Source organism: Agelaius tricolor, unplaced genomic scaffold (genome assembly GCF_023055355.1).
Source record: "Agelaius tricolor isolate 1412-34295 unplaced genomic scaffold, bAgeTri1.0.p SCAF_19, whole genome shotgun sequence".
NCBI lineage: Eukaryota > Metazoa > Chordata > Aves > Passeriformes > Icteridae > Agelaius > Agelaius tricolor.
Genome location: NW_027269279.1, coordinates 10049576 through 10073910, shown reverse-complemented (window position 1 = coordinate 10073910; position 24335 = coordinate 10049576). Strand labels below are relative to the sequence as shown.

The 24335-nt window shown below is 42.9% G+C and overlaps 2 protein-coding genes across 2 annotated transcripts in view; both read right to left on the bottom strand.

The window, feature by feature from the left end:
• Positions 1-15190, bottom strand: part of LOC139598375 (uncharacterized) — a 73531-nt gene extending 58341 nt beyond the window's left edge. Inside the window, exons 1-10 of the mRNA XM_071444696.1 lie at positions 15144-15190; positions 14676-14695; positions 11919-11969; positions 11139-11299; positions 10087-10157; positions 7971-8136; positions 7275-7412; positions 6297-6486; positions 5157-5284; positions 177-280 (exon numbers count right to left, since the gene is read on the bottom strand). Coding sequence (XP_071300797.1) covers positions 177-280; positions 5157-5284; positions 6297-6486; positions 7275-7412; positions 7971-8136; positions 10087-10157; positions 11139-11299; positions 11919-11969; positions 14676-14695; positions 15144-15190 — 1076 coding nt within the window. The remainder of the gene's footprint in view (positions 1-176; positions 281-5156; positions 5285-6296; positions 6487-7274; positions 7413-7970; positions 8137-10086; positions 10158-11138; positions 11300-11918; positions 11970-14675; positions 14696-15143) is intronic.
• Positions 15191-17361: 2171 nt separating this feature from the next.
• LITAF (lipopolysaccharide induced TNF factor) lies at positions 17362-24123 on the bottom strand. Its single transcript, XM_071444229.1, has 4 exons — positions 23997-24123; positions 19804-19983; positions 19260-19416; positions 17362-18956 (listed from the first exon to the last, which is right to left on the bottom strand). Exons 2-4 carry the CDS (start codon positions 19979-19981, stop codon positions 18848-18850), a joined length of 444 nt encoding a protein of 147 aa, XP_071300330.1. The 5' UTR covers positions 19982-19983; positions 23997-24123; the 3' UTR covers positions 17362-18847.
• Between the last annotated feature and the right edge of the window lie 212 nt (positions 24124-24335).

Below are 24335 nucleotides of genomic sequence, written 5' to 3'. Positions count from 1 at the left end.
GTTCAGTGAGGAGAGAATGTCATCCCACCACAGAAACAAGGTCTGCAATACAAAGTATTCCTTTAAAATGCTCCAAATTTAAATCCAACATTTGGGCACAGATTAAAAACATTTAAATATTTGCAAAACATTTTTTTCCTGTATGTTTTTGAATGCAATTACTAAAGAAGACTTACCAATTGTCTCTGCACTTGAATGATGATCTTTGCCATAGTGCTCTTAAGGCCTCAAGAGAAAGGTGTCGAAGCTCAAACACGAGAGTCATGAAAAGGTCTGCAGTCTGTAAGTGCACAACAACAAGTGTAATATTCCTGCTGTGCAGAAACCAGCTTCAGAGAACAGAGCACGAGGTTATGCTGGCATTGCCACTGATTTACAATGTAACCTGAGACTGAACCCTCTTTCTTCCCTGTGTCCTTACAATCCTTCCTCATTTGCTTTTCTCTCCAGACTGCAAATGTATATGGAGAAGGGCTTTTGCTTTGGATGTCAGTCAGTCCCTCAGACAACAGCTCTCAGTGACCACCACACAAACCACGGGCATACAAATTAATAATAAGCCAAAATGCAACAGTGTGGCTACAATCCAGAAGAGAAAGTCAATCTTCTCTGAGACTGTGTGGCAAGATCCTGATTTATGACCAGAACTGCTGACAGCTTTGACACAAATGAAAAAATGGTCAAGCTAACTGTATATTAATCTTAGGTTTATGTGAAAGATCATTTAACTGAGGTTTAGGCAACACTTAGAAGTTTCAGTTGAGAACCCTTGGGCTGTGAGAAATGATTCCATCTTACTGGGGAAAAGCCCAGGCAGAACTGTCCTTACCTCTGCAGGCAGCATAGAATTAGCTGAAAAAATAGAGGCAGAAGAACTGTTCTCTCTCACTAAGAGGAATTGCTACATCATACAGCAGCTATTTTGCCTGGCATTTTAAATGCCAAATAGCTCATGGATGTATTCCTCTAAGACCTGATCCAAAGTTCAAGAAAGAAGATAGGGTCTCATTACTTGAAAAATTAGCAGAATGTTCAATAGAATATCCTGTATGTTCATGTTAACTGAACTTTATAATGTGGAAGCTTTAAACATGATCCATGTCAGATTCACTTCAATGCTTTATTCACCTCAGTTGTGAAAGGCTTAGACATAGGACTAAATTTATGGTTCCAAAGAAAACATTTTTCTTTACATAAAAATCATACAAACAAAGTCTAATTTCACTAAGTCACATTTCCAAAGGTTTGGGGACAGACCTAATTTCACCTTCTGAACTTCCTTCCAGGAGCCACTCCCAAAAACAATGAAAACATGGAATAACCCAGTGCCAGCATTCAATCTTAATTTAAGACTGCCATGCCATTTTCAGTAACAAGAAGCTGTCTTTCAGTAAGAAGGCTGAGTAATTTCTTACTGTTTCGTTTGATAGGCTAAGGGAGCAATTTGTCAGATTCCAATAAAGATATAGTTTATGTTTTCATTCTTTTATGATTAATATTATTCTTAGAAATAATATATAATTTAATCAAAACCTGTTCTTGTATGTGAAGCCCCACCTATGTATTCCAAGCCTGGACACTATGGAGCTAGTGAATAATAATAATAATAATAATTTTTTGAAAGCATTTCTAAAGCATGGGCCCTATGTGCATTTTTCCACAGGCAAATCTACTGGGGGGCAGGGGATCCCCACAGATCTCCTCACAAGGAGCTGTGTGTGCAGCTGCTGCTGCTGAGCCCAGGTGGCCCATCAGCTGGAGCTGCAGCACAGGTCAAGATAAAACTGCCAGACTGATTTACTTTCAGGTGATACAATTTTAGACTGTAAACTGACTTCATTCTGCTTCACACCTGCTGACTAGACAAGCTCTCATCTAATAACTCCATGCAAAATTTTGCAGAGAAGCAGCTATTTTTACTCTCTAATAAAAAATCTTTAGAATGAACTGTCTGACCAGGTGGGCTGTTTTCATTTTTTAAGGTTGGCTGCATTGAAATTGAGCTGTCATTGCAAATTCCTCTCTTTGTAGTATCATAATAACAAACTACGTTCAAATCTGACTCCTGTTCCCACCTCTGAAAGAAAGCCTGGCTTTTGTTCTACATAGAAGCTTGATTATCCTTCTACCTGCAGACCTGCTGTATTTTAAAATAATAAACTAGGTAAAGGCAAGCAGTTAGAATGCCCTACAAGGAAAAAAACCCCCAAACCAGAACCAAACAAAAATGAAAGATCATGCCCTGAGAGTAAACTTTTTTGGGTCAGTCTGGGGTCCAGGAGCAAGGCAAAGCAAATCTGACATACTCTTGCATGGACAGCCACATTCACCAGAGCTACTGACCAAGCACCAAATCCCAGCCAGGCACTGGAAATGCAGCCCCAGCAGAAGTGGTGTGACAGGCTTCTCTCCAGCCTCTCTCAAGAGGGTCCCTTCTCCCCATCTCCTTTTCCATTCTTTGTCAGCAGGCAGCTTGTTCACTTAATGGTCCATTAGCTAATCTACATCCACATTGAAATTCAATCTTGTCTCATAATAGCATTAAAAAATTAAACAACAACTTTGCTTCCTTGGAACTGACACCATCTCCACCTCCATTTTCTCATCCCTTCACTGTTTTCCCCAGAGTTGGAGATTTTCCCTTCCATTTATTCTTGGTTTTGTGTCCTGAAAGAAATGCATAATCTCACCTCATTCAGAGTCAAACAATAAAGGGACAAACAAGCTCTACATGCATAACAGTGCAGCTGTCTCCCAAGCAACACTGTGGGCATTCCCATAACTTCTTTCTTGGCCCAAAGGACATTTCATTGGTTGAAATGAGGGATGATAAAGATTCTCTTTGAAATGTCTGGTCACACAGAAAGAACACCCTGAAACAGTGAAAATGGTTGACAACCAATCAAACCCTGTGCTGGGACAGGCACATGATGAATAATTCACTTCTCTTTTAGGCAGTGGCACAGACAGCAGCCATTTGTGCTAATCTTACTGACTGAAAAACCAAATTTCCCACACATGAAGCCAGTCAGCCTTTCTGGAGGCAGAAGTGACATCCCACTGTTACTGGGGAAAATCATCTCCCATTCTTTCAAAGACACTGAATTAAGAGTGTTCCATAGAAGGTAGGATTTACACAGTTTCTCAGGTCTCCAGGAGTAATTTCTTTCTTCAACATTTTCCAGGCAGTATGTGACTAGACCTTCTAGTCTGTGCCTAAATGCTATTTCATACTGCTGTACAGTGACAGTGGAATTAAGCATTATCCCTCCCCAAGAGGAAGGTCTGCTCTTATTCTATATTAGCACCAACCATTATTGTATGACTCTTAGCCCTCCACAGCCCCAGTCTCCATAGCATGCAGCTAAAAGAGATGGCAGACCTGCTTATAAGTCAGAGACAAAAGCTTATCCCAAATATTGCAACACCCACAAAGGCCACCTGCTGCTTTCTGCTCAGCCCCATGCCCAGGCTCTAGTCAGGCTGTGATACCAGGTCAGCTATGACCTTACTCCCAACCTGTTAGGAGTTGGGAGTAAGGTCTGGGCTGGAATTTATCACAGCTGATTGAAGGTGATGGCTTCAGCAGCTGTGACTTATCCTGCTCCACCCTGTGCCTTGCCCTGAAGTCTCACACACAAAACATGAACACCTACCTGTGCTCATGAATCACAGGGGACACTAAGAGAAGGATGAACACACCCAGGACATCACTGCAGAGCTGCAATCCAGCACTGCACTTGTCTCCAGTCCCCATAAAGCCTCTCCTCCATCCCTCAGTATCTGTGTCCAGCCCAGGGGAATGACAGGAAGAGCTTCTGTTCTTTGACATGGGATTTATCTAAACAAGGAAGGTGAGTGCCTTCCATGCTGGGTCTGAAGCTTTCTGTTAACATCACTTGTACCTATGTGCATTCACAGGAGAGAGCTCAGTCTCTCTGCACAGGAAATAACCCTGCTCCAAAGTAAAACAGTCTGACAAGAAGCTCTGAGGACAGGGAATATATCAGCAATGAGATGACTCAACTCATCAGTGGCAAATTCATGGAGGCACCAATGCCCTGTTTAGTGCCTTTACCATTAGACCATACCTCTTTTCTAGTAATATCCTGACCAAAAATTACTTAAAGAGTGTTTTCTTCTGTTTTCACATTTACATTTTTTCCCTTATTTTTCTCTGTAGGAGCTTTACTACTAGCAAGAACCACTCTATTTGAAGGATATGGGATATGAAGTGTCCTGTGTTTGCCCTCAGCTGATCTCAGGTGAACAGTGATTAAGCACCATCATCCATTGATCCTTCTGTATTGTACATAGCAGGTGTTCTTGATAACCTCTGAATTTCAGAGATAGGGATCTTCATTTCAAACACAGAGAAAATTACTGACTGATTCAGCTGCTGCTAGTATCAACAAAAAATACAACACCCAAGTGAGCTAAGGAGACAGGCAGACCCTCATCTAGAATGATGGTCATCATGAAAAATACTTAAGCCACTGCCTGTTCCACATGACCAGAAGATTCCACCCTATCTTAGCAGCATTCACCAATGAAAATGGTCAAGGGGGCAGAGATTCCCTCTGGACCCAAGCAGAAAACACCATGGTTGTTAGCAGAGTTCATCAGAAGCACAAGGAACCTGCCAGCCAACACCAAGAGGCAAGGGCTTCATGTGCCAACTGCTTTGAGGGGATGAGGCAATATAAGGATGGCAGAACTCCAACAAACATGGAACAACAGCACTGCCAGGGGCAGTATTACACACCAAAGCTGTAAAAGATGTGTATTACTATAAAGTATCAAAACCACCAGGGACAACCCAAACCAGATACTTTATATGCTTTTGTTTTTTCACAGCAAAACAAAAATTTGGGACATTTTCCTTCAGATTCATTTAGAATATAGGTCAAAATTGCTTTTGCCTAATATTCAGAGGGCTACAGTATGTTTTAACTCCTCAGTGTGATTTACTGTTTATATAAGAAAACATCATTTCAAAGCATTTTCTCTTTTCTAATTCCACATTTAAAAATGTCCAAAACAATGGAAGGCTTCAGTATTTCAAAATTGCTGCTCTCCTGGTCACCTCTTATCTGTGCAGGAGAATTCTCAGCCCACAAAGAGCCTCCCAAGGAAGCAGAGGCTGTACAGCTTACCTCATAACTTGCACTGTGTGCTAAGCAAAGCTTCCACACCAGTTCAGTCACTTCTGCTCCAGTGACCTCCCTCTTAGTTACCTCCCTTTCATAGAGAATGTCAGTCACATACAGATCCTCAGAGTCCCCTGGAATAAGGAACATAAAGGAAAAATCCCATCTCTGGTGATTGCTGGCCATTTGCTATCATTAACCCTTTATGCAAGGGGAAACTTCCTCTCTGAGCCTTTATTTCTCCCTGTATGAATATTAACATGAGTGCAGTCAGCTTGAATTTAAGAACACAACAAAACAAAGACAAGTGTAACCCAAAAGAAAGAGTGAGGGAAACAAGACAAAGATACACATTAAAAAAAGCCCTATTTTTCATCCATCCATCTCTTAGTATGGCCCTGACATTTGTCACCTTTTCCAACATCATCTAATCATTAGTCCCACACTTCAACTCCCCAAAAAATGAACAGGAGATCTAAATGCAAAGAAAAATAAATGGCTTGGCTCTGAACCTCTTCCTGAGGAAAAATTCTATCATCTTACGTTTGTATAATTACAAAGTGTTCTGGAAATTTGGGGGTTCCTTTAAAAAAAGAACCAAGCAATTATTTAGAAACAGACAAAAGACATGTTCCTCAACATTTAGAGTTCAACTTGGAAATCATTCCTCAGGCAAGCCACTTGTTGACTTCAGTAAAATAATTTTCCTAAGGAGAAACATATAGGGCAAAGAAGGAGCAAAAATTAAAACAGTTCTCAGACATAGCATGTCCTTAGTTCCATTAGGACTTAAAATTATTTAGTCTCCATTTATATAAAAACTAGGAATTGTCCACAGACCTGGGAAGGCTGATGCTGTGCATACAAGGGGACTAGGTATGTAAAGCAGGTAACAGGGAGCTAGCCAGTACAGACCATCACTGCTGGAAACCTACCCAGTTTTGGAGATCCACACAGTTTTGTTATGGCAGGCCCAAGCCCCCAAAGAAGGGACAGCTCAGGCCAGCCTGTAAAAGCATCCTCATTAAAGCAGTTTAATCCATTAAAGGTGAAAATCATGGGTGCAAAGAGTTCTCACAGGCAAGACAAAGTCACAATATTTTTCTAGGAAAAGAATTTACTTTACTTTAGCAGAAGCACAGTTACCTTCACTGTAGAGTGTCTCTGTTTGCACGTGCAAGAGTTTGAGTGCACACCGGGTCTGTGTCTCTGCCCCGCTGCCCTGCTGAGGGAGCAGCGTCGCGCGGTCGGACTCGGTGCATTTGGCCTCCTCCAGGACCCCATCCCCAATGCTCTGGACACATTCCAGCTGGGAGGACACAATCTGCTGCTCAGACTGAGAAAAACAGATACTTCAGGAAGATTTTTGATGACCTGTGTCAGCCTACCCAAGCCTTCCTCTCCCAACTACACAGAGGATTCCAGTTCTGGGATAGTGGGAAGTCTCTTGTCCACACCTCTGACAATGCCCAGCCTGTGGAGGTTAATGCACTCCTAATTTTAGCCTAGTGTTTCAACACTGAAAAAAACTGCTATTAAGAAGTTTTTTAACTGCTGTTAATTGACACCAGGATCAAATGGTATCAATTCATTTCAATTCACAAAGCCTCAAAGTTAATCAGAGATTTTTGGTCAGCAAAGTAGAAAAAAGTAAAAGTCTGATAAATTATGAATAGCTACTACAACACAAGAAACAGGTGATATTCACCTAACAAAAATAGCACAAGATCCAAACATTGACTGTATTTTCTGTCTGCAGTGGAAAGTTGCAGTCTGATATTTAGAAAATCTTCTATTTTTCCAAAGTTTTCTACAAATAATAACTTTATTTTTCTAATGTATTTTTTCTTACAGCTCTCAATTCCTCCCTTCCACAGACTATTTTCAGTTTACCACTGTAAAGTAGTCTAATGAGAGTTTAACTCAGGTGCCTAACAGCCTCTTGTATTTATACTTTAACATTCATCAACTACAATGCAAATTTGCATTGAAACAAATTCTGTGAATAACAGACATTACAGGAAAAATAATATTCACCATTTCTTTGCTAAGAACCCAAGTTTGGGCAGACACTCTCTTCAAATGAGTCAAAAGCAAGAGTCAGTGTCATTCTCCAAAACTTACTGACACATGAGGAAGAACAACAGACTGCACAGAAGTCAGACCAGAAGAGCGATGGGAGCAGAGGTTTAAGTCCTTTGTCTTTACAAGAATGGGACCCTTTTGCTGATACCTGGTTGGGCATATTCCCAGGACATCCACCTAGTAACAAACATACACTGTTGAGTCACACATGCACACAGAAAATACAAGGAGAGAGTGTAGGTTATTGCAATTAGTTTTAATAATTACCTTTTTTTTAATAACAACAGAGATCTAAATTCTCCATGGCAGAAGACTAGTTTTGCCACAAAAGCCATGAAAAGGCAAATCATTTTAAAGGCCTTGGTCAAGTCTATAGTAGCCAGGCTCTATTGGTTTGTTTACTTTCACTGCATTATTCTGAACCAGACAATTACAGACATATGCTTTTCCATTTAAAACGTTGTGGGCATGCAGGGAAGCATTAATTCAGAAGAGCATTACTAGGCAGAGTAACTTCAATTATGTATGGGTGTGCCAAGCCCTGCTACAGAACATCTCTAAGCACTGACATGCAGCAGTAGCCTGAGATAATTTTAGAAGAGTCACAAGAAGCAATCAGATGACTGCCACTGTCTGCTGAACCAAGTGACAAAACCCTTTATTTATTTACAAGTGGAGTAGACTTAACATGTACAAGAGCTAGAAGTCACCTCAGAGCATGACTGACAGACTCACCTCCTCAACAACAGCACCAGCAGAGAATTCTGGTGCTGTCTGCAGCACACTGAGAATGCCTCGCTTGATGTTCAGTGCCCAGGTCTGTTCACTCCTCACAGGACAGAGCTTCAGAACTTTCCCATCATGGAAAGAAAAATGAAGAGGATGCTGTTCCAGTATTTCTCTGTGATGAAAAAGTTTATCATTTCTTGCTTCAAAGAGTGCGAGTCAATTTGTGATATTAGACTCAGATTTTCCTCAACAGAGCTGTTCTTCCACAATGCATCTGTCTCACTCTGTATCTCTATTCTTTACAGCAAGCCTCTATTCTTCATAAACTCAGCCTAACCCAAGGAGTCCTTAAAAAAACCCTGTGAAATCCTAAAAGCAAATCTGCTCAAGATAATTACATCATTCTCAACATAACTGCAACGCGTAATAAAAGCAGTCCTGGCAAATTATTTATAAGTAAATGTACTTAATGGCAATGATTCTTGTTTAATTAAGAGAGAAAATCCATTTTATTATTTAGAGTGCCTTTAGCTTTGGTAGGCATGTCTGAATTGCAAAGTAACTGCACCACGCCTCTTCAGCTGTGATGCACACAAGAACTTTGCTTCCCAATTAACCCATGTCTTCCTGCTCTGCTAGGTGTGAATACTCAGGCTCTATCCCAAACTTATTCCCCAATCCCTGCTGTTAGTACACTTCCTAATGGCTTTTACTATTCCAGATTGAGAGTACAGTATTTTCTACCTTTGCAAGGGATCACTTTTTAACATTGATTTTCACTCCTAATGTAACATACTTTAGTCATATATATTCCCTCTAAATGGGGAAAAAAAACATCCAAAGGAAGAATTTTATTGTAGCCCAATGGTCAGCTCCCATACAAGGAGCCAGTCAGTTCATCAGCACATTAACTGGGACACTAACTGTTCATCTAGTCAATCAGTCACAAAGTAAAACTTTAATATACAACATCTGGATCAAGTCCTTCCAGAAGAGACTGGGCATGTAAGATAAGGGTTTCTGAACTCCCAGGCAACTGAGCCTGGTTTTGCTACTATCTGTGGAGATTACATGCATGTTCAGAGGACAAGCTAGACTACTGTATATTCACAATAGGCTGAGGCAAATGCTAATAAGGCTCACTTGTCTGAATAATTATTCTGAATAGCCAAGCTTCACTGAATGCTTTCTTTGCTACCTCTCTTTTTTGGCTTCTCTGCAAACAATACACAACTGCTCTTACTGCTATGAAAATCTTGCAAATAACTTGACAGAAGATGTGCCTGTACACTCATTTGAACTCTGATACCACTGCCCATAGAGAGAACACAAAGTTCTTCCTGATGAATATAAAAAGCAATGCATTTACCCCAAGCTTGCTCTTTTTGACCCTTTGAATTGAGTCAATTACCTCAGCTCTCAGTGTTCTTTAAAGGCTGAGAATCCAAGTGGCAGGACAAAGAGGAAGATTACAAGGCTGAGCTTAATCAGACAACAGAACTGCTTTTTTTTTGATGAGACAAGAAGCATCAGCTCTCTGGGAAAATGCCAGACTTCCACAGTTTGAGATCTTTTTGTATAGCCATCTATACTAGAGACTATATCTTGGCAAGTCAATGAGAAACACTGACATATGTTATGAATGAGCTACTAAACCCAAAAACAGAAAAGGAAGAAAATCTCATTGGACAAATAAATGAACTATAAATACCTTGGAAGAAAAAACCACAAAGTTTTGCCTTACAGGAATCTTTTAAACCAAGAACTTCTGAAATGTACTACAACACTCTAGAGCCTGTAGAAGTAACATCTCCAGCTCTGAGAGCTGTGATCCACACATGCTGCTAGAGGCCTAGTAATTTGCACTCAAAATAATTTGAACAAAGGGACGAAAGTTATGCTGAGGAAAAACCTGTTTGCACCAAATGCCTCTCATTCTCTCATTTTTGCTTATGGTGCTCATATCTGGATCCTCATCTAAAACAAACAAACAAACAAACAAACAAACAAACCTAAAACTAAGCAGAGTACAAAGCAGAGTGAGCAGTGTCCAGTCAAGCTGCTCCTAAGCCACATAGTTTCAAAAAACCCCAAAAAACAGAGCAATTAGAAGGTTTTCTACCTTAGACTGTCCATTTCCATCAGAGACTCCTCTCTGGATGCAAAACTTTTCTTAATCTGTACATCTTGCACCTAGAAGCAAAGATTATAGGCAACATATTTCATTGTCAAGAGGAACTTGTGGATTTATCACATCACGATATCCACACCAAACATCACAGACTAGGAACAAAGGTTCAGTGTTGCAACAGAACTGCATTAGCCCTATCTTCAGGTGGCATATCTGAGGCAGTTTCCAGAAAGTTCTTCTGTGAAGAAGTTTCATTCACTATTAAAGCCATTTTATACAGCACTATTATATCCCTTTTACCATCAAATCACTAACCAGTTAATTTTTATCCATGTGCTAGGACAGGGATAACTGTGCTCTTCTTTGTTGGCCTCACGTGTGTGTATTTAGTAGACAAATGTCAAGCCCCCAGCAAAACCAGTGAATTACCCCCTCTGTTAACCTGAAGGAAAACCCAGGCAGCTGAGAAGTTGATTTTCCCTGCTGCCCCTCTAGTTCTCCACCTGGCCTACCACAGGGCTAACCCTAGGAGAAGCTCTGCAGTTTGAAACTCCCTGCTGCTCTTGTCACTGGGAGACAGATCTCCTGTTGTGATGAATGGAGTGGTACAAGACTGAATTTTACACTGGGCTAGGAATGGCACCAATCCAGCACATCATAAAAGTTTCTCAAGTTCTCTTTAAAATGTTTGCTATTTTAAAATTATTCCTACAGATATCAAAGTGCTTTAAAGTAAACCAAGTTCTTTTCAAGGATTGGCTTCACCTCCAGTTCTGTACTTCATATAACAAAACTGTGAAACTGTTGTATCACTTAGAAAAGAAAACAATTATTTCTTAATCTGCCTTTTAAAACTGGCAAATACCTAATTTCAAGTTGTGGTGCATAAAAGAAATACTGCAACTCTAATTATGAGATCCAGAATCAAACTGGCTTTTAATTACAAGAAAAACAAAGGTTTGAAATGTAGCAATAATCCCAAAGAAAAATAAGATTCCACATTGGCTTATTTCAATCACTCAAATAATTATGACAATACTTACTTTCAAAACCATCTGGCAATTCCCCAATACTTCAATGATCACTGTGCTCTCCAGAGAGATGCCACTGCTTTTGTAACTATTTCCCTGCAGGAATGTGTTGGTGACTGCTGAATACCTGTAGCTGTATCTACCTCTTTTGTGGAAGTATAATGCACTGTGTCCTAGGAAATAAACAAAAAAGGGGGTGTTATTTTAGCCTATTAAACTTCCCCTTCTCTCTATTTTTTTCTATCTTTTAATCTTTCAGCCATGGAAATCAGCTAAGTAAAGGGATGGATATGTAGATTGCTCCCACTTGCACTTTCAATTGAAAGAAGTGGGTTTCTGAAAACACCCTGCCTGCCAGCCATAGCTCCTGTAGAGAGGGTGAAAGGACTTTCCCTCTCCCAAGCACTAACCTCACAATTTCCTTCAAGGCAAGAAGCTGATTTCCAAGGGCAGAGCAGAAATGTAAAGCACTTACAGCACAATGCTCTTCCAGCACCTTTCAGAGAGCAGCAAAGCAGGACCTTCACCACAGCAGGGTGAAATAGATCTGCTCTTCACGCTCATGGCTGGGCTTAGTCCCACACTGGTTTAGTCCTTTGCTCAGCTCTAATGCTTAGGAGTTTTTCAGAGTTCACAGAATGCAAACTTCAGGCAGATGTGGACCTGGTAAACCTTGGTGGAACTTCTCTGCTACTTCCATGAACGCTGATCACTCAGAGATAAATATCATTCTTCTCAGAACACAATATCCCTGTGCAAGTTCTCAAATTCCTCTTATCTTGTTTTACTCACCTGGACATTCTGCAAAACAGGAAGCTCCATAACTTAACCTCTCTGAGGATCCTGCAATGACAGGTAACAGAACAGAGAAGTGCTGCAAATTTGTGTGCAGCTCAACACAGACCTGCTGCTTCTGAACTTCAGTGAAATTACTGAAATCAAAGCATGGTCCTCAAAAAAAGTAATAAATCCAAGAGAGTTTTTCTATCAAGTATAGAGACTGACACAATCTCTCTGTTTCTGTTGCTTTCCCCAGAATGCTTGGGGAAGGTGCACTATTTAATGCATCCTCTCCAAGGAGGGTGCTCTCCCACCTGCCCAGTACCACCCACAGAGCTCAGCAAAGCAAACTGCTGCACTACACTCAAAATCCAGACAAAGCTGCTACAAGAATTACTACAAACCTACAAGCTGTAACATAATTCTCTGAAGTTTTGCCAGTGAGAACATTTCTTAGTAGAAGTATTCTACATTGAGGGAGCAATCTTAGCCGAGGAAAAAAAATTCTTCTACTTACTCCCTGAAGCTCCAGCCACAACAGCACAGAGTAAAATGATGGCGAGCAACCCTGTGGCCATCGAAATCACCTCCTCAGACCAGAAGTTAACAAAACCACATCAGTTCTGCTCTCAAAGGCACCTCTGAGCAAGGCACTGAAAGAAAATTTCCTTCACAAAGCAGGAGCTGACTATTTCAACTCCCCTTCCTGCCAGAGGAGGGGCTCTGACAGGGGCAGCCTGCAGAGGGGAGGGGGAGGTTGTGGTAAGGGGCAGAGACAGATACATCACCATTGATCCCATCCCCAACAGCATTTCAGCCTTTTTGCAAAAGAAGAGAAAGAGAAGTTAATCTATTAGAAATCCCACAAAACTGCAAGGAAAATAAAATAGGTATATGGCATCATAATGGAGCAAATGCTCAGAACAATCCCATGCAGTGAGTTTAAACTAAATTAACAAATGTAAAAGCCACCCTAGCAATCACTCTTGACAATTAATCAATCAAAAAGCACATAGGATGAAAGCCAAAGCTTTGGGAGTAAAGGGAAGGGGTTTCCATTGGGAGCAAGCAAGTTCATTGGAGGCAGCTCATCCCACCACAGTCCCAAACCTCAAATGAGTGAAACTGTGTGTGAATAACACAAAAGCACAGAACCACCATCCTTCTGGTACCAATCAGGTTGGTAGAACACATCAGACACAGGCCTGCCAGGCAGACTCCCCTTCCTGGCCCAGGGCTCTTCCCACACTGCCCATGCACTCTGAGCCCATGCACCCCTGAGCCACGGCCACAGCTCAGCTGTGCCTGTGGGCAGCAAATGCTCCTTCCCTCCTGCTGCAAACCCTCTGGTCTAGGCTGAGCTACTGCTCACTGCCAGCCAGAGTCACAAGGAGAAATTTCAGTCATAATCCCAGTCACTGGCACTACTCTCCCCCGCTAGGTTTGTGCTTCTACATCCTCTTGCCTGCACTTGCTTCCTCCATCATGTAACGTTTGCTCACGAAATGCTTACAAATGTTAAAGGGAAAGGAACTTCTCAAGCGTGCTTTGCAAATATCAATTACTAAAGAAGGTGAGAGCAAGCAACTCCTCTAAAGAGTTAATAAAATACTCCATGATGTAATCTGGGCCCCTCTATCAAAGCCCCTGACCTGCCAAATGCTAAACTCAGAGTCAGTCTAGGTTTGAAACTCAATTTAAAAATGAAAATAACCAAAACCAAACCAAAACCCTACATATTTCACGCAGCAGCTCAAATTTCCTAGAACCAACCCAAAGCACTAACTGAAAGCATTCCTCTGCCTTCACAGTGATTTTTCAGAATATTCTTATTCTTAAACTGCTTCAGAGATTTATTTGTGGAAATTTACTTGCTGAGTTTGCCATTTTTACTCTGCTAAGGTACTCATTCTAATTTTTCATTTAAGACTACAGCTCATCTGGGCATAGTATGTACTCCATGTAAGCAGTCATCGAGCTCTTGGTCTACTATCAGCAATAAGGATAGAAGCAGGAAAGTTAATAGCTGGGCAGGAACATAAAAACATGATGAATTTACCAGAAAATTGCTATATTGTGACAATTCTTTTCTTGAATCACTACTATTACCCAGTTTCCACACCAGTCTGACTTTTAACTTTATATAATAAGATTTTTCAACATATTTCACATAGCTATTGAAAAAAAAAACCTTTAAAGCATAACATTTTCATCAAACTCAGTAGGAACATCAACACTGAAATTAGAGAGAATTTCTGCTTCATCTTGACACTGGTTGCAGTGCAGAGAGCAACTTGGGGTTTCTAAAATAAACTAATTTACATTTTAATCTCAAGTTTTAGCTTTGTAGCTTCCCATTTCGTAGGGAAAAAACTATACTAATAAAAATAGAAGAAAAATATCTTATGGGAGGACTATGAGAACAGTCAAGAATTTATAAATTTGAGCTTGCTTGAATCTTGACGATTTCATAGGCCCAAGAACAAAGACATTTACAAACAAAACTCTAAGGCTTTTTTTGATAAAAACATTTCAAACAGCTGTTTTCAGCAGAGCACAGATTTAGGGCAGTTTTTATTGAAACATCTAAATATGGAATAAAATGCCTGAATAGCAGCTAGGATCTAAACGCACACTGAAGTCAAACCTTTAAGATAAAATATCACATAAGTGTCCTGTGCACTTGACTCAGGTGACATCCCTCATGTAGTGATGGGCAAGTGCAGGATGGAGCCCAAGACTCAACACCTTGTAAGGATTTTTTCCTACCTAACACCAGGTGAGCTTTTCTAAAAAATCAAAACACCACCCCCAAAACACACAGAAAAAGAACCTCCTGAAGAGAAATTTCCAGCACATTTCTGTCCTAGATAATCGTAAAAAATGGAAGAAAATCTGACACGTGCTGGAAACACACTGGTTTTATGACACACTAGAGACCCACTCTGGCTGTAACTCTCAGAAAAGTATTCATTCATTTTAATGGATACGGTACTCAAGTTTGGAAAATGAATTTAATAAAAAGTACCATCAGTCACACGACAAGGTAAGCCTGTCCTGGACACCAGAGAACTGTTCACCATTATTGCCAAGAAAGCCTGAGCTTTTACAAACTGGCAAAGTCCGCTTTGTATAAGCCCCACAAATAATATTAAATTAATACTATTGTAACACTGACGTTAGCCCTAAAAGCCGAAGGCAGGAGGGAAGTGCCCTTGGCCAGGGTCCCACACCCACCTGTGTGCTCGCCGCACCTCCGCTCCCTGCGCTCGCAGCCCTCCCATGGCCGGGAGCTCCGCCTGGTTACGGCCCCGAACCGAGCCCGCGGAGCCCTCACAGCGCCGGGCACCGCCGGGAGCCCACGGCCGGGGGCCCCTCACAGCGCCGGGCACGTCCCGGAGTCCCCCCGACAGCACCGGGCACGTCCCGGAGTCCCCCCGACAGCACCGGGCACGTCCCGGAGTCCCCCCGACAGCACCGGGCACGTCCCGGAGTCCCCCCGACAGCACCGGGCACCGCCGGGAGCCCGCGGCCGGGGGCCCTACCTCACAGCGCCGGGTATGTCCCTAAGCCCCCTCACAGCACCGGGCACCGCCTGGAGCCCGCGGCCAGGGGCCCCTACCAGCGCCGGGTATGTTCCTGAGCCCCCTCACAGCACCGGGCACGGCCTGAGGCAGCAGCACGAACGCCCCCCACGCCAGTGGGGAAAACGCCGCGAAGCGCTGCGAGGCACCAACACTTTCCAGGGCGCTTTCCCAGCCGAAGTTAAGCGATGGAGGGGCCACCTGTCCGCCCCACGGCTCTGGCAGCGGCCGCTCCCCGGCGGACCGGCCCCAAACTCGCCCTCCGAGTTCCGAGGAGCAGCCGAGGAGCCGCGGCACAGCCGGGCAGAGCGAATGGTCAGGGATGGCTGCGGGGAAACGGGGCGATGGAGCCGTACCTCCAGTCCGCTGTCCAGTTCCGGACCTCTCGCACCAAGAAGGACGTTGAGCTGCTGCTGCTGCTGACCAAGACGGGCAGTGGAGCGAGCTCATCAACTCTGATGAGCAACAGCTGAGGGAGCTGGGGGCCTCAGCCTGGAGAAAAGGGAGTCTCAGGAGCGACCTTGCCCTCTCAGCTTGCAATCTCAGCATTGCAAGTGGAAGTTTTACCCAAAAGTTTTAATTGAAAAAATATTTCTAGGGCCCGAGTTGCAGGAAAACAACACATTTTCAGTGTGGCTCTGTGTGGGACAGTTGGTCTGCACGGCAGATGGTGCCATTTATCAGAGGCTTGGCCCAGGTGAGACTGAAAAATTTCTCCCTGTAATTACGTTTCTTCTTTTAACATTTCAGCCATCCAAGTGTTTGGAAACATTCCAAATGTTACAATTTTCCAATTACAAGCACTAGATAGGAAAGACAAAGCTTTTATTATAGAGTCAGTTTTAAAAATAAACTGTAATTTCAACATAATCAAACACAAAGTGCTTTCACACAAAGCAAGTTATATCCTGCATTTGTTTGTCCAAGGTAGGTTTAACAAAGCAGGTTACTTTGGCACAGTCTGTAGATTATTTCATACACAAGAGAACAAACACAGGCTTTGCATTTAAGGAAACACAGCTACAGAAGGGGCAGCAGAAAGCCTTGCAAAATGCTGAATTGGAAGGAAGAGCTGCCAACATTGTGTGTCCTAGTCTCAATCCATACAAGGAACTTAAAGAGAATCAATGGACTGTCCACATAAATCAAAACAAAATTTTTTTTTTGGTGTTTTGCATTCTGGTGCCACCACCTCAGATTTTCCAATCATCACTTTGAAGAGAAAAGGGGAGCTAAGGTAATAACAATTGGAAGACTTGCCAAATGAATATATAGCAGGATTATCCAGATCAGACTGACAAGGTACTAAAAGAATTAAAAATCCTTTCCACCTTGCAAGCAAATCCCAATTTTGGAAACACTGCGAGCTTCACCGCTTCTTTCTGTCTTGCTCTGACAATAAACTGACAAGAAGCACATTTTCTGTGACACCCAGTAAGGCACAGGACTTGCTCATGTCACCAGAACAGAAAATTCAATGCAGCATCACCCAAGCCCTTCAGAACACAGAGAGTGAGCACTATGGTGGTGCACCAGCAGACAAAAGCACTTGTTGGTCCCACATCATCAGCATGGAAAGCTACAAAACCACCAGCTTTTTATCTCCATCATACTCTTGCCAGTGAGTAGCTCCTGATGTACATTCTTATGGCATGAGGAGACCAGAAACCTTTTCCAAATACACAAGGAAGCTCTTAAATCACTTGCAGACTGGCTCACAAGCAGCATCAGTTTACAAAACCTAATTAAGACAAGGACTAGAGATTGTACACGATCTACAAAATTACTGGATTTCAAACATAAAGTGTTGAAAGACTTTTGAAAAACTAACTTATACCAAATATATACAGAAGGCACATTTGGCAAGAACAGTAATTGCAGTATTTTTTATTTGTATTTATTTTAGTTTCTTACTTTTACAGCTATTAATACAGTGTTACCAACACAGCCTTGTTTAAACACCTGTCTGCCTTTTCTGGACAGGTATCATTTAGGTTGGACATTAGGAAGAAGATTTTTCCAGAAAGGGTGATCAGACCTTGGAATGGGCTGCCCAGGGAGATGGTGGGGTCACTGTCCCTGGAGGTATTTCAGAAAAGCTTGTGTGTGGTATCCAGCACCACAGTCTGGTTGATAAGGTGGCATTAGGACACAGGCTGGATATGATGACCTCAAAGGCCTTTTCTAACCCAGTTGATTTTGTGGTTCGGATTCTGTGATATGCATCAAAATGTTGTTTGATCCAGTTGCTTATGACACAGAAATTACTATAACCCTCAGAGCCTCATTCCCTAATTTTTTGTGATTATCATCTTAAATAAGCATATCCAGCTTAAGTTTCTAAAAGCAGAACTCATCTTTCATTTAACTTAGAAAAATCAGAGAAACTCCTTAACACACACTCTACCTTCTCAATAAAGAAAGAATAATTAATGAGCAGGTCAACAAGTAAAAGTCTGTGTTTTATTTACGTGTTTCAGGTGGAATTTGAGCCTTAAGATAAGGCTGAGGTTTGTTTATGGTCAGTCAGCTGACTTACGTAAATGTACAAGGAAGTTTTCCAATGCTCTAACCAAGGCTCTCTGGGCAATTCCACTGGTGTGAAGAAAACACTTCACACACTTCCAATCAGCAGTAAGAAAGCCTCCAGCCTAACAAAAACCACTGAACAAATATCTTCTATATGAACATCTTTACTTCAGATTACAAACATGAGTAGAATAGAAACTGGCAAGAAAATTCAGATACTAGATTCATTCACTGTTTTTGCACAACCACCTGAATTGTCCATTTGGAAAAGCTACCTCCAAGAAGGAAGAAGCCTTCAGGCTTGGTTCTCTTCAAACTACAAAAGTTTTAAAATGAATGCTAGTGCTCATGAAAAGATGACAACAAAAGATTTCTTTTTTCAAAGAGGAACACCTGTCCCTGAGGCAACTCCCTGCAAGTTTGTAAACAGTGCTGCTGCCAAAGCATGAGCCTAAATAGTTCTCCATACATGTCCTCTTCTTCTGTGCTGAGACTTTAGAGTCTCAATGCAAGCACAATGTGCATCATGCCTGAGACAAGATTAACTGAAGAATATCACCAACCTGTTCTGTCTTAAGCAAAAAGGGAAACACTCCATTGCTCTCCACTGGTGCTGGACTGAGTGGCCCATACAGATTAGGTATGCTTTACACAGACCTAAGTGAGACTCCTCTCAAGCAATTGTGTATTCAAACCATCTAGCAATAAACATTATTTTTATTCTTTTCCATTGACAGGATGCACAGAAAAATGGAAAGTCTCCATAAAGCTTCAGAGAGGGCTTGTAGAGGTGCTAAACAACTTCATCAATCAACGTACAAACTCTGGCTATAAACGTTTGTAAGAGCCAACAAGAGCGCTGCACTTCGGACAGGTGTGATCCACATCCTTTAGGGCATCAATGCAGAAGGGAATTAAGCAGCAGCCTGCTATACACCTGCAAAGGCAAAAAAAGAGAAAAACACTGCTTTACCACTTTTTCTACACACAAGAAGGTAAAATGTATTTTGTTCAAAAGCAACCAGTACAACTGGTGCCATTAGCTTTGGGAAGAACACACACGGCTATGGAGCCCATTACTGTAATGTTCCAGAACTGCTTTAAGGGCTGGTGGGACACAGATGCAGATGGAGGCTAATTGAAGGCTCAGGTCCCACACAGAGAAAGAAAAGCTCAGAGCTCTGTTACATGTTAGAGCTAAAAAAAGTCAAGGTAAAAGTGCAAATTGGAGTTGACTTACCCCAGCAGGCAGAGGCCACCACATGACAGCCAGGTCAAAGCTCCTGAGTCGTACGAGAGACGTGTCACTATCACCTGGTTACAGGAAGGGCAGACCATCTGAACTGGGCGGTCATAGAACACTACTGGCTGCTGCACGTACACCGTCTGAACAGTAACTGAGCAGAGGAATGGCTGGTTACTCCACGAGGAACAGGAAAAAAGAGTAGCAATCAACTTCCTCTAAACCATGCATAACTGAAATATTCAGGGCTCAGAACAATGAAATACACAATGACAGAAATAACCATGGCATTTCCTAATGCAGAAATACACTGTCTTAAAAATAAAGCTGCACTAAAAACTGCAGAAAGCCAAATTATGTTACTGATATCACTGCACACTGAGGGATTCACAATAATTGATTCATCTTATTCTCTTCAAAAGTACTTTTGGCAGGCATTGAACACCTGCGAACCCCAATTTTTCTTCTTCTAACAACACCTATCATACAACCACTTTGACACCACCTTAACATGAGGTACAGAAGAGTTCTGGAGGCTTACTGGGGTTATTTGCTGGTGGAGGCTGTCCCACGTGTGGGGGAAGGTTCGTTCCCTTCCCATCTGGCTTCTGTCCCGGGCCAGGGACAGGATAGGGCTGAGGATAGTTCACATTGATTCCTACAGCTTCCTCATAAGAAGGTGGTGCAGATGGGACAGGATTGGCACTGGCAGCAGACATATCTAAAACATAAAAGAGAGAAAATCATAACAAAAGGTATTATTTATTAATGGCAATTGACAAATAATGAGGCTCAACTCAACAGCAAGAAGATAACTAGATTAAAAGGGACTTTTACCAGCATAAAATTAATTGGTTGGTATTTGTTTCTGATAGTATTAAATGTTAATCTTGATTTCACTGTTGTTGTTGCCTACTTCCCAATTCTTTTTCACTGGGAATTTTTTACACTTTGCCCCAACACCAATTCTTCCTTTGTAAATTAAAAATACCAAAGCAGGGAGGTGGGGCATCTTTATTAGTATACTAAACAATCTAAGTCTCATAATTCTCCAAGAACACGATTTCTAATCTCTCTTGTTCACCTGAAAAACAGAACAGTATGATAGGCCACATGGTAGTTGCTAACCAGCTAACCAACATGAGCCTGGTTTGTGGTGAAACTTCAATATTTAAAAAATACTATTTACCTCTGCTGTAATTTGAAAGCAGTAATTATTCTGAAGGAAAAAAAAAAAAAACCAAACAATTAAGCATATCCAACTGAACTCAAAGCTTTTACAACCATTAAATATATCTAATATATCCACCCTTGCCACTTTTGCTTCTTAGCAATGTTTTAATGAGTTTGTAGGGCAAATTTTCCGCCACCAATTGTTAGTTTGTTGCAGAGGATAGGACTGCTGACCACTGCCCAGAAACTACTGTGGGTTCAATGCAGACTTCCTCTCCTCCTCCCCACCTACCCACTTCCTGTAGCCTGCCCAGCATTTTCTTTGTGGAACAAGGTCTCACAGCATCAAGGCTGAGCAAGCATCTCCCTTTCCCCCTTCCTCCTAAGGACCATCAGACAGCTCTCCAAGAGCCACACTCCCTTCTGTTGCTGCACACACGATCCCTCTGGACACATGCAGGTCTTTTCACTCAGTACTGTCTGGGAAAGGGCAACCTGTACTTGGAATATTAATTCTATGGTGCTATGAAAGTTATATAGGAGCTCCAATTACCCACAGCACTACTGCTATGAATAAAAGAAGGGAAATTGCACTGATGCAATTTGCAGGTACAAAAGACAATATGCAAAGAGAAAGAATTTCGGGTGTGTCTGTTTAGGACTGGTGTCACTCTATCCACACAAAGCTTGGGTGAGACCCAGCACACAAGTCCCCAACAATGACACAAGCCCTTCCACTCTCCCAGAGCATGGAAAAATCCTGGAATACTGTTGATTACCTTCCTCCCACAATACAGCTTTCATCAGGATTTCAGTGAAGTCTATAAACACTTCCATAAAGAACTTGTCACAGGTTTGTTCACTCTTCCAGTGTACACAGGACTAATCAGCTGCACTGGAGGCATGGGGATACACCAGCAAACACCAATGTTTATATATTTCAGGAGTCCCACAGTCTTCCCAGCAGATTTAGCAGAAATGTGGAAAGGCGTATTACAAAGGGACTTGTGTACTCAGTCAAGTGTGGGTATTTATAGCCCTGTGGCCAGGAGTGGTACAGAAGAACAGACATGCCTACAGGTGCTGGAGCAGTAACTGTGCTAAGCCTGGGACAAACATTGCTCCTTCCCACTTTTCTCATACTCACACTGCAGCTTTGGCAGAGTGAAGAGGAAACAGGACAGCAGTCCAAGGTGTTGAAACTCAGTAAGTTTTTGTAGCAACAAGTATTTCACAGCTATACCTTTAAAAAAACAGTGATCTGATTTCTTTAGAAAAGAGAAGTTTTCTCCTTGTGACTAAACTACAGAGCTGAATCACAATCCACTGGCCCCACTTGGGGTGCTGGTGTTGCCTGGGGGTGTACAGGAAGCCAGGAGGGGACACTGCCAGAACAGCTGACCAAAGGGATATTCCAGACCATAAAGCATCACACTCAGCAATAAAACTGGGAAGGTTTTTGGGAGGGAAATACTACTCAGGGACTGGCTGGGCAGTGGTTGGTTGCTGGTGAGCAATTGCTCTCATTTGCTTCACTTGCTGGATTGTATTTCCCTCTGTTAGTTTCCTCTTCATTACAAATATTAAATTATTACTTTTCTTATTATTTTATTTCAATTATGTAACAGTTCTTATCTCAACCCATGAGTTTTCTCACAGCCATCCAGTTTCTTCAGGGGTGCAGTGAGTGAGCAGCTGTGTGGTGCTCAGTTGCCAGGTGGGGTTAAACACACAGCTACTTCAGCTGCTCAGCTCTGCTTCACTGACAAGCAAGTTGTAAGAAACTGAATGACACCCTTTCACAGATTTCAAAATTATATAACTTCCAGCATGAACACTTCAAGTCTTGATATTTACTTATTTTAAATTACATTGCATGTTTATTTCTTACCACCAAATGGTTTTGAACAACCATTTCAATTTAAAAGTGATCACAGTGCTTTTTCTGCACTTTCACTTTTTTTTCTATTTCTGTAGGCAAACATGAACAGGTTTCAGGTCCTCACAGCACCTTTTGGAATCCCTTTTCTTTTTTTTTCAAAGTTTCAACACTGTAGCACAAATAACATGTAAAATGTACTACAGTGAATGGTAAAAAACTAAAATCATGTATGAATTCCTTGAAGTTACCTATTGAAACAAAAATTCCTAATGAACATCAAGATGACATTGGGACTACAAAAAAGCCTCTTCAAATTACTGAATATTGTAGATGTAACCACAACTTCAGCTTTTCAATTTCATTTTTTTAATATCCCTTCTGCTTTAAATGTCAACTCTGAAGAGATATTTGAACCATCACTTCATACAGCCGGTGCAAATGTGCAAGTGTGTTTCACACTCCAGGTCTTGAAAATTAGGCTGGGGACAAGGGAAAAAGAAGATAATAGCCCACCTCTCTGCTTGGTATGTAAAAAACCAACCAACCAACCAAAAACCCCACCAGTAAAAACCTGCTTACAATTACAGCTATCCTAACCTAGTCTGGCCAAACAAATCTGTTGATGCTCTTCCCTTAATCTCTTGCTAAAATTTGACATAATTTAATCCTTAAATTAAACAATTCCTACGCAGTCCTCTTCACTAGAAATCCCAAGCAGCCCTCCAACACCAGGGGTGGTTTAGAGGGCTCCCTGCACATCAGAGTCTAAGACAGCTACCGGTCAGCAACACCGAGAATGAAATACAGGTTGAAGCTTTTAACAACCCAACAGGATATACAGGTTTATCAGAGCACTCGGATATTTGCAGTGCAAAGCCCTAACACAGCACCTTCTAGGACCACCAACTTCGTCTGAACTCTGGACAACTTCCGAGTTTATCAACCTGCTGAGAAATACTATCTCAAGGTTGTTTAAATTCCCCAGTCATTTCTGAGAGAATAAAATCCAGTAATCACAACCAAAAAGACTCTGACATATTATTTCAGGAAGAACCAACAGCACTGTGGTCACATTGAATTCTATACTGGCGAAGTATAGTAATAAATGTAGAAGTAAAAGTAGTAAAAGAAGAAGCACGGTGTGTTCCGCCGGCAGGAGCGATTTCAGAGGCTAGAGTATTACTTTTATCAAGTAATCAATAGTTTTGGAATAATGCTGCGAGTGGCTTCATCCTGTGAGTAACCCCCTCCGCGGGACGGGGCAGGGCAGGGCCGCTCCGAGAGGAGCATTCCCTAAGGAAAGGGCCACCTTCCGCCTGCCACACTCGGGAAAGCGAAACTCCGGCCTCGCTCGGCCCCCGCCCGCACCGCCGAGGGCAGGAGGCGTCGCCCACGGCCTCTCCCGGACCGTCCCGGGACCGGGACCGGGACTGCACCGCTCGGGACATGGCTGCCCCGCGAAGCCCCAGCCTGCCCTCGGTGCCCCGGGGGCTCCTGCGGGGCGGGACCAGCCTCAGAGCCGCGGCTTCTCCCCCTCCCCGCAGCCGGGCCGGAGCACCGGGAGCGGCCCGGGGAGGGCAGCGCTCGGGCCCGGGAGCGGCCCCGGCGGAGCAGCAAAGCCCCCCCGGCGCCCCGCTCTGCCCTGCCCGCTGCACCGCCAGGCTCCGGGCAGCCCTTACCGTGCCGAGCCGTGCCCGCCAGCCCTCGTCGCCTCTCCGCTCGTCTCCGCTCGCCCGGGCGCGGCCACCGTCAGCAGGGCTTGTCCCGTCCCGTCCCCACCCGCGTTTCCTCCTCCCCTTCCCCCTAGAGCCGCGAGCAGGCGCCGCGGGGGTTGCTCGGAAGGGCGCCCCGCTGGCCCCGGCCGGGCCCTGCCCGGCAGCCGCTTCGGCCGCTTCCCCCGAGCTATCGGCTCCTGGCAGCGGCGTCTGGGCAGGACGGGAAGGGAACGGGGAAAGCCTGTGGAAGTACAGGCACTCCTGGCGCATTTTGCAGTCACGGCCATCGGGAACTCCGCGGCT